Below are 17,929 nucleotides of genomic sequence, written 5' to 3'. Positions count from 1 at the left end.
GTGAACAGTTCTCAATTAAATAATTCAAAACTTGTATCACTTTTACTTAAGTAAACAGAGTTAAATAAGGTTTAAAGTTATTTTTTTTAAGTTTCAATTAAATGTGTAATACTGAAATATTATCACATTTACTAAACTAAATGAGGTTAAATAAGTAGTAGGAATAGTTAAAAGTTTAATCGTATAAAGTTAAACTACTGAATGTCAGAGTGAGTTTACAAAAGGGCAGTTCAAAATGATTTCGAAAAATTCAACAAGTTTTGAGGATGCTTTGACTAAGACGGGTGAGTAGAAATGCATTCATATAATTAGACGTCAACAGATAATGTTGAAAAGTTATAAAGAATACGCATCGATTGGTCGTACGACCATTAGCCGGTGAGGACGACGTCTATCGACGTAAAGACGTATTGAGGGTTATTATATCCTCTATTAGAGATTAAAAACCTATCTATATATATAAAAGAGAAAGTGTGTGGGTATATTTCGTATAGGCTCAGAAACGGCTGGACCGATTTCAATGAAACATTCGGGGAAGCTCCGGATTGACCTGGCGAGTAATCCTGTAAAGTTTGGTGACGATCGGAGCACTTCTATTTTTGAACTTTCAAACTTTCAAATACAGCTTTTATTTACTATGATGATATTCTATTGTTGGGTGTAGTGGACATGGGTGTAGATAATGATCTTCACCCGCTCGAGAAGAGAATGAATACGGAGAGAAATAAATGATTTAATATATTATGAGACTTAAATTTAAAATTAAATGATGTAAGTTTATTGTTTAAATAAAATAAAGCAAAATCTAGCCCGGCGAAGCGGGCTGGGTACGCTAGTATTTTTGAAAATGATCAATACTTTATTGAGCTCTATCTTAGGGACGGGAGAATATACATTGACCTGCGATGTCACCCGCATTAGCGACAAGTCGTAGCTTCCGAATCTTAGTCTCGTATAATACTTTTATATTATACTTATCCTAGCTAACATTTTAAGGTGAAAGTGATTCATGAAAATTAAGCTTAATTTGCTATACTCCGCGAACAGCAGGAAACTGTGGATGTTGACTTTACAGTGAATAATTGTTAATTCTTAGCAATTATTCATTAACAATTATTCATTGTAAAGTCGACATCTCCTGAAGATGCTCCGATGTTTTGGAGCGAAACGTGCGTAGAGGGTACATTGCCGAAGATCTGTTTGGTGTGGAGTATAAGGATTGAAGTAATTATAAATTACACCATACAGATTCTGCTGCTGTTCGCGGAGTATAGCAAAATTAAGCTTAATTTTCATAAAATATTATGGATTGTCGCAAAGTAACGCCTGCTTCTATCCAATGGTGAAAGTCGGTGCTTTTTTGACATTTTTTTTTATAGAGTTAGTTGGTTAAAGGACGGAGAGTAAAATAGTCTACTTTTGACCCTGGAAAAACATCGAATTACTCAGGATAATCTACAGGAACATTCGTATTTTTTCACAAAGATCTTGCTTCATGCGCGTCCTAATAATTATTATTGCAATTAGTATTCGTGCTTAGAATAATTAACCGTGGTTAAAGTTCATCTAGTATATTATAAAGAGAAAAAGTCTTTTAATTTATATTATTTGTTTGTGATAGACTCTGAAAGTATTTTATAAATATAGTTCAACGGGTACATACCACGATAATATTTTTGGATTTGTTGATATTCCGACCCAGTCGCATGGATCGTGGTCACGACGGGACTGCGTAGGCAGTTGCGTGCATAGAGCGTATGCACAGGGTATGCAGATTATATAAACTATACCAAATCTCCAGTAAGAGTTATTAATAACTTACGGATAGGCATTACAAGAGTTATAGAAAGCCTGCCCTTGAGTATTTATAACATCTGCATACCCTGTGCATACCCTCTATGCACGCCACTGTGCGTAGGTACGAGATGTCAAGTTGGATGTCACGGGCAGAATTGACTACCCGCTTTCGTGTTCTTTTTGTCGGTATTTCACAACTGTTCGACACACTACACTGACAACGTCACTTTTAAATTGAGAAGCTGTACGATGCTTCCTTGCTTTGGATATAATTGCTATATTTAAGAAATGTTGATTAACCACGAAAATATTAGTTTTAAATCTTTACTCTGAAAGTACTTGGTCAATATAATTCTTTTCCTGAATATCATTTTATCCCAAAAGGCTTTTTTTTATAGTCAAAGTCAAAGTCAAAGTCAAAGTCAAAAATATCTTTATTCAAGTAGGCCCTATGTGGCACTTTTGATGCGTACATAAGAATTACACGGTAGTGAGATGATGGCGATAACAACATTCGTAAACTTAAAACTAAAGCTACGAGGGTTCCAAACGCGTCCTGGTCTAAGAAGAAGCCCACAAAAAAGTTAGCCGGGTGTTTTTTTTTGTTATCACCATCTCACAATGTCATTTTAAATAATAATAATTTTTAATAAATATAGGCTTTTATAGGCTAGGCTAGAATATAACAGTTCTGTTCTGGTTTCAGCTTAAATTGGTAAATTGGTATTGTTGAGCGAACTAGAAGAAAACATACAACCAAAGTGCTTTACCTACATGCGCTATAATACATAAATACTTTGTACTACAAAAAATAACTCTTAAATTCAAGAACGAGTATACTTAAAATATTATTTTGACGGCCGAGTGGCGCAGCGGCCCTGCTTTCTGAGTCCAAGGCCGTGGGTTCGATTTCCACCACTCTAAAATGTTTTTGTGATGAACATGAATGTTTTTCAGTGTCTGGGTGTTCATATGTATATTATATGTATTTATTTACATTACTCATAAAATTATTAATTAGTTACGAGCATCTTAGTACCCATAACACACGTTACACTAGGGACTAGCTGGCGATGTGTGTATTGTCGTAGTATATTTATTTATTATATATTATCACTTAATACATATGCTTAATATTATGAAGTTGTAAAGTTTTTGAGTTTGTGACACAGTAGGGGGTAATCTCTGGATTTATTGAACGGATCGAAAATTCTTTCATCATTATAAAGCGATATTATTTCTGAGTGTCATAGGTTAAATATTAACCTGAAAACTGAAAATAACTTTTCGTGGTATTCGGATTTGCTAAGTAAATCGGAGAAAAAACGGTCCAACGCAAACGTTACTTTTTAACGCTGTCTTTACGATGAGAGATATATGATTGAGTTCTACAGAAAAGTTGTAGAGAGGAAGAAGAAGAGGAAGAAGAAAAACATAAAATGAAGAATAAACAAAAGAAAAAGAATTGTAGGCATGCAAAGGCTGCAAGCAATCTCTTAAAGGCAACCTCTGGCAGAAGGAAAAGCTGCAAGAGAGCGGGATACTGCAATTATATATACATATACATATATTCAAAAATAAATAGACCCACTTAAATATGGGAAGGGATTGACTTTTACGGATGTCAGCAGGCAAAGATAGAAGGTAGAGCTTGATAAGGCCTACAAAAAAGAACTCGACAGCGTATGTTTAACTTTTATATTTAAGTAACAAAAGATTTTAAGTTTTTTGTATTACAAAAATAATTAAAATTGCTAGGTGTTCATTAGTTATATTATCAAAAACTATGAACTCTTATCCAAATAAGTAAACTTATCCTCTCATGTATTAAAAAACACAAGACTTCCTTTTTACTGCTCACGGTGAATATTATTGAGAATACACAGAATGTATGTATATGTGCTACACTATACCTGACGATAATTTAATTTTGTTACGACACAGGTGAAATCGTGGGAAACAGCTGGTAGCCTATAGCCTTACTCAGTGCGAATCCTGAGCTCGGTTCTAAATTAGAATAGAATAGAATAGAAAAACTTTATTACAACACAACACAATAGGAAAAATACAAGGAAAACAGTAATAGTACTTAGTGCTAGGGTACAAAGGCGGCGTTATCACTAAAAGTGATCTTTTAAAGGCAACCTGAGCGTACGAAGCCGATAAAAAAGTGGAAAGTGGATGGTGCATAAAGTATATTACAAAAAAATAAAATAAACTTACATGAACATACATACTACATTTACATATTAAATAGTATGACGGAGTATCTCGGACGACACGTAACGTATCTTTGTTCAAATATTACGTGCTAAAATTGCGTAATACTACTATCTTATTTACTTTACATACATAATTAATTACATGGATTGTTTGGCACCTTGAATTTAGTATTCAAGTAACTGATAAGTAGTAGGCATATAATTACAAGCTTGAATAATTTTAAACTGATGGGTTGTGACGTAGAGAGCAAAAGGCATTGCACTACCCTATTTACATTACATTTATATGGCTTCATTCATAAGGTTCAAAATGACAAAATTTGGCTTCTTTCTTCTTTAGTTTGTTGCGTCACTATTCAGGGAAATGCGTACCAAAAAATAGCCAGGCTACCTATCATGGTTCTGTTAGCGGTAATGGTTCTGTAAGCGGTATGAGAGTGTAATTTACAGAAGCTGAAATCTACCATAGATTAGCTCGCTACAGGGCACGGAAGAGTAATTTTTGATATTTGTGTCGACAGGCTTCGGCAAGTTCAATATCCTGGCGTTCGTGGTCAGCCTCACCCTTGTCATGGGGAAGCTGAAATCTACCATAGATTATTTAAAAAAAAGAATGCGAGAACAATAGCGACAGAAACCTTTATCCTTATGAAAAACCTTAACACCCTACGAATAAAGCTTATATTCCCGTAAATCTAATTTGAATTTCGATAACGTCATTTTCAACTGACATAATTTCTTTATTATTCTTCCAGCACTCGACATTATAATGTTGGTATGAATGGAATTGTTATTATATTTCTCTGTGGTCATAAGTTGTTCTAACAAAAGTAAACTCTATCATAAAGAAAATTTAGCTTATAATCGTCCGGACCGGCCGGCTCGGCGATGACGTGTATACAAAATATAGTGGAGCCCATCCATGGGCTATGATCATTAATTATAAACCCGCTTTTGTTACGGTTTTTTACAAATCCCGTCGGAATCCTTTGTTTTTCTGGGATAAAAATGCCTTTTGTTGAAAAAAGTGGGGATAGGACTTGGAATAATACCATTTTTCACTTTGCGCATTTGACATATAATCGAGCAAAGTTTCCCCCGCCTATTACTTGAAACAGAATGTATGCTTACTTTTATACGGCTCAGGTACCGTTTACAATGATGACAACAAAACGAACCAATAATAATATTTTACGTTATTAGTTTCCGCTAAGTTATTTCACAAAATATTATTCTATTTGGAAAACATAAAATATTTAGATAAGTATAATTAGGAATTATCTAGAACAAAATAGCATTATTAAAGCGAACCTTGTAGTGACGTCCCAACATGTTTGAGCGGTAGTGTAGGTATAAGCCAGGTAGGCAACCGCTTACAATATGTTACCCTCAGTCTTTTCAAGTAACTCTATGCCAAACTACAAGTATATTGGTTGCATAATCAGGGCGTAAAGAAAGGAATAACAAACAAACAATCTTTCGCATTTATAATATTAGCTCGCTACAGGGCACGGAAGAGTAATTTTTAATATTTGTGTCGACAGGCTTCGGCAAGTTCAATATCCTGGCGTTCGTGGTCAGCCTCACCCTTGTCATGGGGATGACGTTCGAGGTGGTCTCCGTGGCGTACTTGGTGCCTGCCAGTGCTTGTGATATGGGCACCACCACCGCGCAGCAGGGGCTTATGGCTGGGGTGCCGCTATTAGGTACTAGTTGCCTCCGTGGATTTAAAATTTTCAGGAGTGCGACAGGGAGACGTTATCTCCCCAAAGTTGCTTACCGCTGCTTTGAAGGACGTATTTAAGCTTCCGGATCGAAACATATTTGTAATCCACATCAACGGCGATTATATCACACAGTTTTGGTTTACCGATGATGTACTTAGTCAGAATTGCAGAGACTCTCCGACACCTGAATGCGACGGTCATTAATCTGAGCGGAGTTTCTCATTAGGAATTAATAAACATGAGCTAGATGAAAATTATGTGCAATGCATGTTCCATCCAGTATTCGTTGGGAGCAATGTATTAGAAATTATAAATTCGAGTATCTGGGTTACATTATCAGAAAGATAAACAATTTCAAGAAAGAGATATTCCGAGTCCATCTTGGATAGGTGGCGTCAGTAATATTCATGACATCTTTTCGTCCAAAATTCCTCAGAGCCTGTAGTAGTTCAAAGGATTTTTTACGTTTCTTAAACGTGGTTAAGGTAGGCCTTATAAGAAGGTTCAATCTCTAAGGTGGCGATGGCTCTCTAGCTTAGGTGCAATATCTCGACGTGGTCAATACAGTAATGAGGACATTCCTAAAACTAGAGTTACCGCTATAGCTCATAGAGTCGTGAAACTAGTGAAGTAAAAAGCGTAGCAAATACCTCAAAGTACCATTGGCGTTGGGGTCCCATGGTGCTGGTCGAACCCAACTAGGTACAAAAACGCCATCAGACTTTGTACTTTGGAAAAGGCATGTCCACCAGTGGCCGTCAATTACGGTGATGACTTCTGTCCTGCTGTTCTGCCTAATTTTATAACTGGCCACAGACGTAGGGGACGTGGGGTACTTACGAAGAATTAAGTTTGGTGATTAAGCATGACTTTTATCCAATGTTGTACTACTATTATTTTCTATTTCAGGTATAATAGCGACGTCTCACTTCCAGGGCTACATGGCGGACACTCGTGGAAGAAGGAAGGTTCTTGGATGGAGCATGTGCGTTGCGTTCGTGTGCGGCTCCTGCGCAGCGCTCTCTCCCAACTGGATTGTCTTCTGCTTTTTGAAGTTTTTGTCTTCTGGCGCGTGAGTTCCTCCTTCACATTTCTACCAAGTAGCCACGACTGTACTGTATTATATACCTTTGAAATGTACAAAGCGGGTTGCTTTGTTGTTTTAAATACGTACCAAAAACCGAGGTACCGGAACGGAGGTAACGGAAACTTTCACAGTTTGAAAGCATAGTCCCAGATGTGGTTTTTATGACTTGTTTCAGTTTAGCTGGAACAATTCCGTTGACACTGACTTGGCTGAGTGAATGCACGCCGCAGCACAAGAGATCCATCCTGATCTCATTAACTTCTGCGATGTACCTCGTTACAGCAGGGTTCATGGCTGGTAAGTTTGTCTCTACTGTTTCTTACCTTATTAAGAACCAAACATTCCGGTCTAATGCATTGACCTGTAGTTTTAAGTAAGAGTTACCGTTGCTCCTGGAATAGGTAATTTGGAAATTTATAATATCTGTATTTTCGATGGTCAGGACTGCATCGCCACTTAGCACTAGGTGAGATTGCAGTCAAGGGCTAACTTGTAGTGGAAAAAAAAAGAAAAGTATGCTGTATGTTTTTGCATGCAAACCTATTTGACTTTGAATTTTTTTAGTTCTACCAATAATTTTTTTTAGTTCAATTAAAGTTCTCTATCTACGTACAGTTCAACTATTTTACAAAAATTATTATTACAAAAATATTTGTCTTTGACATTGTTTTTCAGTTGTAGCAATACCAGTCCTTCAGCTAAAGTTCTCCATCTACGTACCGTATTTCAACATATTTTTCACATCGTGGCGTCTATTGAATTTGCTATTTGCTTCGGGTTGTGCTGTGGCCGCTATCTGCATGTTCAGTTCGCACGAGAGTCCGAGGTACTATCTGCGTATGGGCAAAGACGAAAAGGCAATGAATGTGTTGAGGGAAATGTTTGCGACCAATTTGGGAAAAAGCGCGGAGGAGTATGACGTAAGTTAAGTTTCATCACGCTGGGCAGAGGTTTCTTCTCTTAAAGGATAAAGTTATAATAATTAAATATATATATATATATATATATATATATATATATATATATATATATATATATATATATATATATATATATGCTTCGACAAAAATCTCAAGAAGCTTTCGCTTGATTGTTGGGTCAAGGGTCGTATACAGAAGTATCGACCCATGTAATTCTTAAAGCGGCACATATTGTGAGGAAGTTCCTCACACAGCACGGCTAGCATGGGCAGGAGACAATTATATCCCAGAGGAAAGGATATAAATATAAATTTATCTTTTCCTACAGCTTTATCAACCCTCAGAGCACTGGCGCACAAGTGGAAATAATATCCAAATAATATAGATTTAATAAACAGGTGGACACGTTAATTATATACCTTGTCAGGGGATATAATCGGGGGATATAATTTTTATCTCCCGCCCGTGCTAGCTCTGCTGGAGTCCTGACCGCCGGGCCGGTTGCTTGGGTACTCAAAAGCCCTGCCAGCGGAGGACTGTTTTTTTTTAAATATTTTAAAAGTTTTTTTTTTTGTTTTTATTGTCTTTTAAAATTTTAAAATAGTAATGATAAAAGTTTAATAAATACATTCCGACAATACACACATCGTCATCTAGCCCCAAAGTAAGCGTAGCTTGTGTGGGTACTAACATAACTGATGAATAATTTATCGTATCGTAGATAAATATTTATTTATAGCTTGTGCTATGGGTACTAAGACGATATTTCTATGAATAACTAGTCCGATATTTTTATGAATATAGCGGACCCCAGCGCCATTAATAATATGCATAAAGACTTAATGTACAGATTCACAACTCATACACTGAAATACATTCATGTTCATCACACATACATTTTCCAGTTATTGGAATCGAATCGAACACAGCCTTGGACTCAGACAGCAGGGTCACTGCACACTGCGCCAATCGGACGACAAAGAACGTCCGATTGGCGCAGATAAAGAAGGATATAGATTTTAGACCAACCATGCTGTTCAAATAATTACTCTATGTTCTTCGTACGCGTTTTTGTCCTGGGATAAAAAGTAGCAACTAAGTCTTCACAAAATCAAGTAGATTGGCTAGGGCGTAAAGTAAGGACAAACAAAGACACATCCTATATTTATTTATTTAAAGTGCGCTTTAGTATTTCCAAAGGTTCTGTGAGGTTATAAAGCCTCACAGATTTATAACTTCAAAAAGCCCTGTCTTCTTTAGCTCTCTTTTTAATTATTAACCAAAAACATTGTATCTAGGTACTATCAGTGGAATTAGGCGAAGAGACAGGAGCGCCCACCAAAGGGATGTTCTCATCGATAGTCGCACAAACATTACCGCTCTTAAAAGCGCCTCTACTGAAGAATACTATTCTATTGGGGGTGTTGTTTATAATTGCATATGCTGGGTAAGAATACTATCTCTTAATTTATACGTTCCAACTTCGATATTTCGTAGTTTTATGAGATACTCAATCCTGAAGTAATATTAATCTTAATAATAATAATAAAATATATAAATAAATATACTACGACAGTGCACACATCGCCATCTAGCCCCAAATTAAGCGTAGCTTGTGTGGGTACTAACATAACTGAATGATGAATAATTTATCGTATCGTAGATAAATATTTATTTATAGCTTGTGCTATGGGTACTAAGACGATATTTCTATGAATGACTAGTGCGATATTTTTATGAATAACTAGCGGACCCCAGCGCGATCTGTCGGGCTAATTTGTGAATCTAAACCATCCAGGGTGCAACCCAAACGTATACCAAAAAAATCATTCAAATCGGTCCAGCCGTCTAGGAGGAGTTTAGTGACATACACACGCACACAAGAAATATATATTATATACTAGCGGACCCCAGCGCCATCTGTCGGGATGATTTGTGAATCTAAACCATCCAGGGTGCGACTCAAACGCATACCGAAAAATTCATTCAAATCGGTCCGGCCGTTTAGGAGGAGTTCAGTGACATACACACGCACACAAGAAATATATATATAAAGACTAGCTGACCCCAGCGCCATCTGTCGGGCTGATTTGTGAATCTAAACCATCCACGGTGCCACCCAAACGCATACCGAAAAATTCATTCAAATCGGTCCAGCCGTGTAGGAGGAGTTCAGTGACATACACACGCACACAAGAAATATATATATAAAGACTAGCTGTACCCTGCCACGCTTCGCTGTGGCACATTGTGATTGAATGGTTTAGAAAAATAGATAAAAACAACCCTTGATGCGTATTATATATCATGCTAAGATTTCAGCTCGACGGTGCAGAACTTTTTGAGTTTTAGAAGCGCACAGAAGCCAACATAACATTTTTATATATATAGATATACATAAATACTTATCATATACAGATAAAAACCCAGACACTGAAAAACATTCATGTTCATTACCCAAGCATTTTCCAGTTGGGGGAATCGAACCAACGGCCTTGGACACAGAAAGCACGGCCGTCAATAATGTCGTTTATTTCTTTCATAAAATTACACACATTATGAGTTGGCTATCCAAGCTAGATTTTATCTATGTAAATATAAAAAATGTACCTCATATAAATGTAGCTAGTAAAGTGTGTAAGATACGTCCCGTACGATCCGTGTAGAAATAATTCTTATATAATGTGTTGAATAGCTTACAAGACATAATAAGATTTTTTTTCATACAAAGTTTCAGTACGTAATAATAAAACGTGAGAAGTTTAGAGAACTTTAAAAGGTACATTATTTACTGTCTCTAAGACATATCTGTGAAATCTAAACGCTAATAATTTTTGAGTATATCACTGCCACAGAATTTACTAAAAGAAATAAAATACAGCCCTAACATTTCATGCAAAATTAAAATCAAGTATTAAGTGACTCCTGGCACTTTATTAGTTACGCGTCACGTAGCGTTGGTAGGACTACTATGCGCGTGTCGGTCTTTAATCTACAATAGGGTTGTTATAACTAAAAACTTTTGTTGTTTTGAATTAGTTTGCATGGTAAAATTAATATGCTTCTTTTGATTTTATATTTTTTCACGGTGATTCGTTATTAAATATCCTTAAGCACGCTTCAACAGTATTTCGTAATTCAGTTACACGTTGTATACCGATTGGCAGAGAAATATCGGTAGGGGTGTCAATATTTCATTACTATGTACTGTCTCATCGGTCTAGCGGTGAGCATGTTCGGCAGCTGATCACGGGGTCCTCAGTTCGATCCACAAGTCGGGGTAATGTATAGTATTGGGTTTTTCTATCAAAAATATCTTAGTATCAGCTCGGAGTTTGGAAGTTGGCGGTGATACACGCTGTCGGTCCTGCGCAGGATCACTTTCCGGTCGTTTTCCGGATCCATCGGTCAATGAGAGGGAAAGGAGAGCACTACAATATCTCCCGCGTAGTAGGAAAATCTCTGGAGATGGACCAACGTAGCCGAAATCTGTGAGAGGAAGTGATTAGTTTACTATACGATTTTTCAGGATAAATGCATTTATAGTTTGGTTACCGTTTATCGCGGACTCTATTATGAAGGCGAGGGAGAGAGGCGAAGTCATGTCCTTCTGCGAAATGATGGAGTCAACTCAAAACGCAACCTTGACTGAGGTACCGTACCGTATATATCTTTTTTAATATTGTATGGAAAAAGAATTCCTCTACTTCCTTTATCTTTACAGCCTATCTGTACAGGCTGTACAGCCGTTAACATTGTTACAGTCAGTCACAGTTCAGTTTAGGTTCAGGATTAGTCTACTAGATCATTACAATCTTATATACCTACTAATATATAAAACTGAAGAGTTTGTTTGTTTGTTTACTAGAACTCAGGAACTTCTGGTCCCCTATTACTACTAATAGGGTACCGTTTTACCCTTTGGGTACGAATAAAAACAATATAAGTTTTGCTTCTTACTTGTTAGAATGATGTCTCACACCGGTAAATTCCGCGGCTTGAAACGTTTGTAAACTTCAAAGTAGGCAAACGTCTTACAAAAGATAGATTGCCTATGGAATGTGGATTTGGGAACTCTCTACAAAAAACTTACGTCTAGAGGTGATCGTTCATTAGTTGTTATGAAGATGATGATATAATCCCTTACTCTGATTGGTGAATTTTTTCAGAACAATGATTGCAGTCTCAACACCTTCGCTCTGCTAATCGTGTGTGGGTCGAGCTTAGCGATTGGTGTTCTCAATATTGTACTCAGCACGGTCATCAACTACGTTGGACGGAAACGCATGGTTATTGCTATACAGGTTTGTGCAGTTTTATTTACCCTATCCACCTCAACCTCTGTCTAGTGGTCAGCATGGTGAACTGCCGCCTTTCTTATTTTGGGAGGAGACCCGTGCCCTGTAGTGGGCCGGTGGATGTAATGATGTTGAACCGCGTATCCCGAAGTCCCTTAACTCCGGGGCAAAGGGATCTATAATTGTCTGTCAATAAATTCTTAGCATCATCATATCAACCCAGTGGCGTGCATAGACGGTACGCACAGGGTATGCAATTGATATAAAATGAAGAAAACCCCCTAGTACGAGTTATAAATACTTAAGGCTGCCAGTCCATCGGAGCGGAGCGAGGCTGCGGAGCCGAAAAACGATGACATATTAACCAATAGGATTGCACAAAATTTCCGCTCTTCTTAAGTGGACAGGGACTTGCGAGCTAGTTTAAAAATTTGTATAAAACCGGTAAGCGGAGCGGGGAAACAGAGCGAAGAATCACGTGCGAGGAAGCGCAGCGAGGAAATCATCGCTTGCTGCCTAGCTCCGCATATTGAAAAACACAGCAACTCCGCTCCGTATTACTTTCTCACTTCGCTCCGCAGCCTCGCTCCGCTCCGGTGGACAGACGCAGTACGCAACTCCTCTCCGCATTAGTTCATTTCTCAACTCCGCTGCCTCGCTCCGCTCCGGTGGACTGGCAGCCTAAGAGTAGGCTTTTTGTAACTCCTACAATGCCTGTCCTTAAGTTTTTATAACATGTACTGGGGATTTACTTCATTTTATACCATCTGCATACCGTGTGCATACCTATACTCTATGCACGCCATTGTATCAACCCATTACCGGCCCACTACAGGGTTTGGGTCTTATCCGACAATGATGAGGGGTTAAGGCCGTAGACCACCCAGTCCTAATCCCAGTGCGTATTGGTGGACTCTACACACTTTTGAGAACAATATAGAGAACTTCCGAGAGTTCTCCATACTGTTCATACACATGCAGGCTTCCTCACGATGTTTTCCTTCATCGTTACGGGCAAACCCTGTCTCTGGAAGCATTAAGTTCAGCATTGGACTGTTATGCTATTGATGATTATGACTCCAAATCGATCTTTATAACATCGTACCGGAACGATAATTCGCTTAGCGGTACGTAGTCAGCAGAGTGGTAACCAGCCACGGCTAAAGCGACCAAGCCAAGATAATTCAGAAATTTAAAATTCCTAAATTGCCTCTGTTGACCATTTCTTTTTATCTGTTACTTGTTGTTAAAAACTGAAGTAGATATACATTTCTAAAAATTAAACTCCTCTCTCTTAGATGCTTAAGTTTTGGTCCAAGTCCCTTTCATCCAAATGACATTGTCAACGGATTTATTAATCCGAAACTCTAATTCTATATATTCTGCTATTTATATATATATTTATATAATATTAAAAATGTGAACGTTTGGATGTTTGTTACTCAATCACGAACAAACGGCTGAACGGATATCGATGAAATTTGGCATGCATGTAGCCTTTAACATGAAATAAACAAATAGGCTACCTTTTATACCGATTCCTTAAGTAGTTCCCGAGGGAAAATTGAAAATTGTTAACGAGCGAAACTTTAGGCCCAATTTTGATCCCCTAAGGCCCGGGCAGAAGCTAGTATTTATATAACTTTAAAAAATTTGTTCTGTAGGTGATTGCTGGTTTAGCAGGGCTCTGCGTCAACGCCACCAACTCCTGGATCCTGGGCACGGGCTGCTTGATCGTCTACATATCAGCCAATGTCAATTTCGGCTTCATCTCTACCTTCAGCGTTGACATCTTTCCCACTTATGTCAAGTTTGTATATCTTATATAACAGAGTTAATAAAAAATAGGAGGTTAATTTTTATGTGGATATATTTAAAGATATCAGGACTAATATACAACAACTATGTTGATTGACATTGTAACAAAAGTATACAAATGTAGAGCACCGAAAGTATATGCAAAGTATATGGTTCGTGAATCTTCTAATTTCCGTAAAATATGTTGTAAATATAACTTCTTCTGGCATATCATGATAATATTGAATGATGCATAAGTATATTTTATGAGGAATCACCCTGTAAAAATACTAAATCAAAATATTAATTTTTCCATAGAAACGAATTCAAAACATTCTACGTATTTACTTATGACAACCCTATTGAAGATGAAAGACCGACCGACCAACTAAAGAATCAGGATTCACATGATTTCAGTTTGCATGTGATGTTATGGCAGGCAATACCAATAAGGCTGTATCTTTCTTTCAGTAACTAAACTGTGGCAGTGGTTTACTCAAAAACGATTAGGTTTTCGCTCTCAGTTTACAGATAAGTTTCAGAGACAAATAAATGTACCTCTTAAGCCTGTGAAGTATTATTTCGGTTTTCATTTACACATTGTATTTCCTTTAGGTAGGTATGTATACATACACGTGTTTATTTTTCTTGTTTTAAAATTGTATTATGTGTTTCAGAGCAATGGCAGTATGTCTAACGCTAATGATTGGTCGCGCCAGTTCATTTGTGGGTATCAACGTCCTCAAAAACCTACTGGTTACTGACTGTCAACTCGCTTTTTATATATTTTCGAGCATAACTCTTAGTAAGTTCTATTATGATAATCTTTTGTTGATATATAGCCTCTTAATAAACGTTTAGGAAATTAAAATGAGACTTACCCACCTTTAGTTCCATTTATCTCTATTTGAGTATAAAACATAATATTCTTTCCCATTTTTTGTCGTTTTATTCTTTTTTAGCTATGTTATTTTACGGTATTGGTTGCCTGGATAAGACCGCTTAAGTTTGTATATGTTAAAATTTATTTTTTCTGTTCTATGTTTAATAAATGTATATTTATTCAATCATTTATTTAAATTTGAAACTTAAGTTAGATTCAGATAATGAGATACAATTAAAGAAAGATAGAGTTACTAATACCTAGTTAAATTTTAAGACTTTAATTTAATTATTTTTTCAGCGGGGGCTTGCGTTGCGTTACTTTTACCAAACGATGTGAAAATGACAAAAAAGGATTCAGCAGAGGCTATGTCGTCGTAAATTGAGGACTTTTATGGGATTAAGTATCTGTGAAAGTTACAGTACGCGAGGAATACCAAGAGTAATTTCCTATAAAATACATAAAGCAGATTAATTATCTGTATCGTGTAACTATCGATATTATTAGAAAAAAACGGTAGAACAAGAGAATAAAGATGCACACAATAGACGTTTATTTCACTTCAAATTCAAAACACAAAGGATCCCGTTACATTCGAGCTCCGCCTTTTTATATCGTTGAATTTCATTGCAACTCATCAAAAGTATGTCGTTATTGTGTAAATAATATTTATAATTATATATACTACTAGCTGTGGCCCGGGACTTCGTCTGCGTTTGATTTTGTTTTTAAAGTATTCATTATCGCTAAGCCTTAAATGAGTATAGTAGTATATATATATATATATAACATGTGACTGTCAATTAATTATAGACAAATAATTTGCAATAAAATAAAATTGCGACTATAATTAAAGATCTAAGCTATCCTATCTCTTAAGTTGGACCAGACTGCTCACGGTGTGCCAATTTAATTTAAAATCGGTTAAGTAGTTTAGGAGTCCATCGCGGACAAACATCGTGACAGGAGATTTATATATATTAAGATATAATTATAGTATTAGTAACTTATGATCATTTTTATACACAACATGGTAAACTGGCAATAATGTTCTGTAGTTAACGTACCTAGACTTAATTCTCTGTTAGCACATATTACAAACCTGGGTGGTTTTCTCGTGCTAGCTATAAGTATTTTTTATTTTTTTGGAAACTTTATGTAAATAAATAAATAAAATCATATAATTAATTTTATCAATTCAATATCAATTTTACATCACGTGTTTGATACTATATCCTGTATAGAAATTCAAAATTATTATGTTTTAGGGAATAATGAAGTTATTTATTATAACTAATTTCACACAGTTTCTTACGTATGAACCACCTGTACCTACCTCTACATCATATAATACCAACCGCTGTCGCGTATAATCATATATTTGAAAATATACTTTACGCAGGTTTAACGTTAAACATTGGATCTTCTGCAGGAGATGTTGACTCTACAACATACTATTGCTGCAAAATCACTTTGAAATTATAATAGCAAAATGTATTGGATTGGAATTCATAAAACTTGGAAAAAACTCTAAGTTGTTAACAGGCTTGTATTGTAATCTTGCCTACCTAATTAATTTTATTGCTTTTATGTTATCTTCTAATTTACACTCCAACAATAATTTAGGTATTCATTTAAAATTCCAAATTCTGTACAAATATTTTGGGTTTTAGCTCAAGTAACTTATTAAGAAGAAACTTATGAATTCGATCAGTCTAAAGATGTATTTACTTTTTTTTAGAAAATTAATAAATTGGTTCGCCAGCACCAGCTGTTTTCCTGGGCAACAAAAGTTTTCTGCTTAGTTTGTTTTTGTTTATTTTACTCTTTATGTTATTTCCTTTAGTGAGAGGACTTATTAGAATAAAAAAAAATCAAATTTCAAAATTCATTTATTTCAAGTAGTCCTAATTTATAAGCACTTTTGAAACGTCAAGTCAGTCAGTTGAAGCGTTGTCGTTAAAGAATTCATCAATCGTGTAGTAACCACGATTAATGAAATGTGTATGAAATTTATAAACGTTTCTTTACTTTTTCTATTATTCATTTATATACTTTTTTATATTTTCAAAAATTTTATTAAGATATATTTAAAAATAAAACACTATTAAAAACTTATAAAAAGAATTTTAATATTTTTTATTATTATTATTCAAGTTATTCAATAAAATCGGCTAAAGTTCTAGGCGGTAAGATAACCAACTAGTCTGTACCAAACGTCCAGCATGGTAAAGTAAGATTTTCTGCCTATGTTTACTTATTCGATCACGTTAGAGTTAACTACGATTTGTATGAAATCAGGTTGATAAACGACTAAGACACCGGGAGGTATCTTTGGATCGTTCGAGTCCATGTAGGACTGAAGTGTATCGAAAATGCACCCGTATTTATATCAAAATACCCACCAACATCCAACTCAATGAAATGAACATTGGTTATTAATCAAATATAATTTTAACTGTTTCTTAAAAACTATCTATTAACTAGTTAAAAATTATTAGAATATTTGTGAAATCCTAATCAATTTAATAAAATATCTGGCAAATATGAATTTATAGTTATCAAAAGGTTGGATATTTACGCACTTCATAAAATTACTGTAACACGTGGCTTTAATTACACCGGCACCCAGGCCCTTCAGATCGGAACACAGCATTGCAACGAAGCTGTTTAGCTTCCATTCTAATAGTAGTTGCTCAAAATTTCATTTAAAATAACCAAACCAAATTTTCCAATACCAACCCAGGCCAATTCTTACCTATTAACCGAGTGACTAATGTTTTTTACAACTTATAAAACCCCTGACATTAACATTTTTCATGACACTTTAATTTTTATCATTATTTTCATTTTTTTAATATTAATTCTTTTATTCTTACTATTTTAGCTTTTAACTTAATTTAATTATCTTTAACCGGACTTACTTAAATGTTGTGTGTACCTGTAAGTGATAACTGTACTCGGACAATAAACTATAATCCAAAATTATTAATGATAATGTAGTATCCTTAGTACATCTAATGAAATAAATAAATCTTTTCCCTAAATAAATCCCTCAGGAACCTTCAATGCTCAGTAATCATTAAATGAATTTATATATTTATGAAAAATGGAAATCAAATCAATTCACATGCAAACGTATTCTATGCTTCATTTAACCTACATACCGATCAATATTCTGTTTTTACGTTGTATCGT

At 35.7% G+C, this 17,929-nt stretch overlaps 1 protein-coding gene across 1 annotated transcript; it reads left to right on the top strand.

Annotated features, from left to right (window-relative positions):
- The first annotated feature begins 235 nt into the window (after positions 1 to 235).
- LOC120627158 (putative transporter svop-1) lies at positions 236 to 15,111 on the top strand. The gene is made up of 11 exons (XM_039895032.1): positions 236 to 284; positions 5,564 to 5,725; positions 6,656 to 6,818; positions 7,009 to 7,130; positions 7,509 to 7,753; positions 9,052 to 9,200; positions 11,283 to 11,406; positions 11,923 to 12,057; positions 13,716 to 13,861; positions 14,526 to 14,653; positions 15,032 to 15,111. Exons 1-11 carry the CDS (start codon positions 236 to 238, stop codon positions 15,109 to 15,111), a joined length of 1,503 nt encoding a protein of 500 aa, XP_039750966.1.
- The last annotated feature ends 2,818 nt before the right edge of the window (positions 15,112 to 17,929 follow it).

Source organism: Pararge aegeria, chromosome 10 (genome assembly GCF_905163445.1).
Source record: "Pararge aegeria chromosome 10, ilParAegt1.1, whole genome shotgun sequence".
NCBI lineage: Eukaryota > Metazoa > Arthropoda > Insecta > Lepidoptera > Nymphalidae > Pararge > Pararge aegeria.
The sequence above is the reverse complement of the archived record's forward strand: the minus strand, read 5'-3'. Positions and strand labels throughout refer to the sequence as shown.

Excerpts from the sequence above, each read along its gene's own strand:
- LOC120627158 (XM_039895032.1), top strand. The coding sequence starts at position 236 with ATGATTTCGAAAAATTCAACAAGTTTTGAGGATGCTTTGACTAAGACG. Across the intron at positions 6,819-7,008 it reads AAGTTTTTGTCTTCTGGCGC|TTTAGCTGGAACAATTCCGT; the intron begins GTGAGTTCCTCC and ends GACTTGTTTCAG. Across the intron at positions 12,058-13,715 it reads GCATGGTTATTGCTATACAG|GTGATTGCTGGTTTAGCAGG; the intron begins GTTTGTGCAGTT and ends TTTGTTCTGTAG.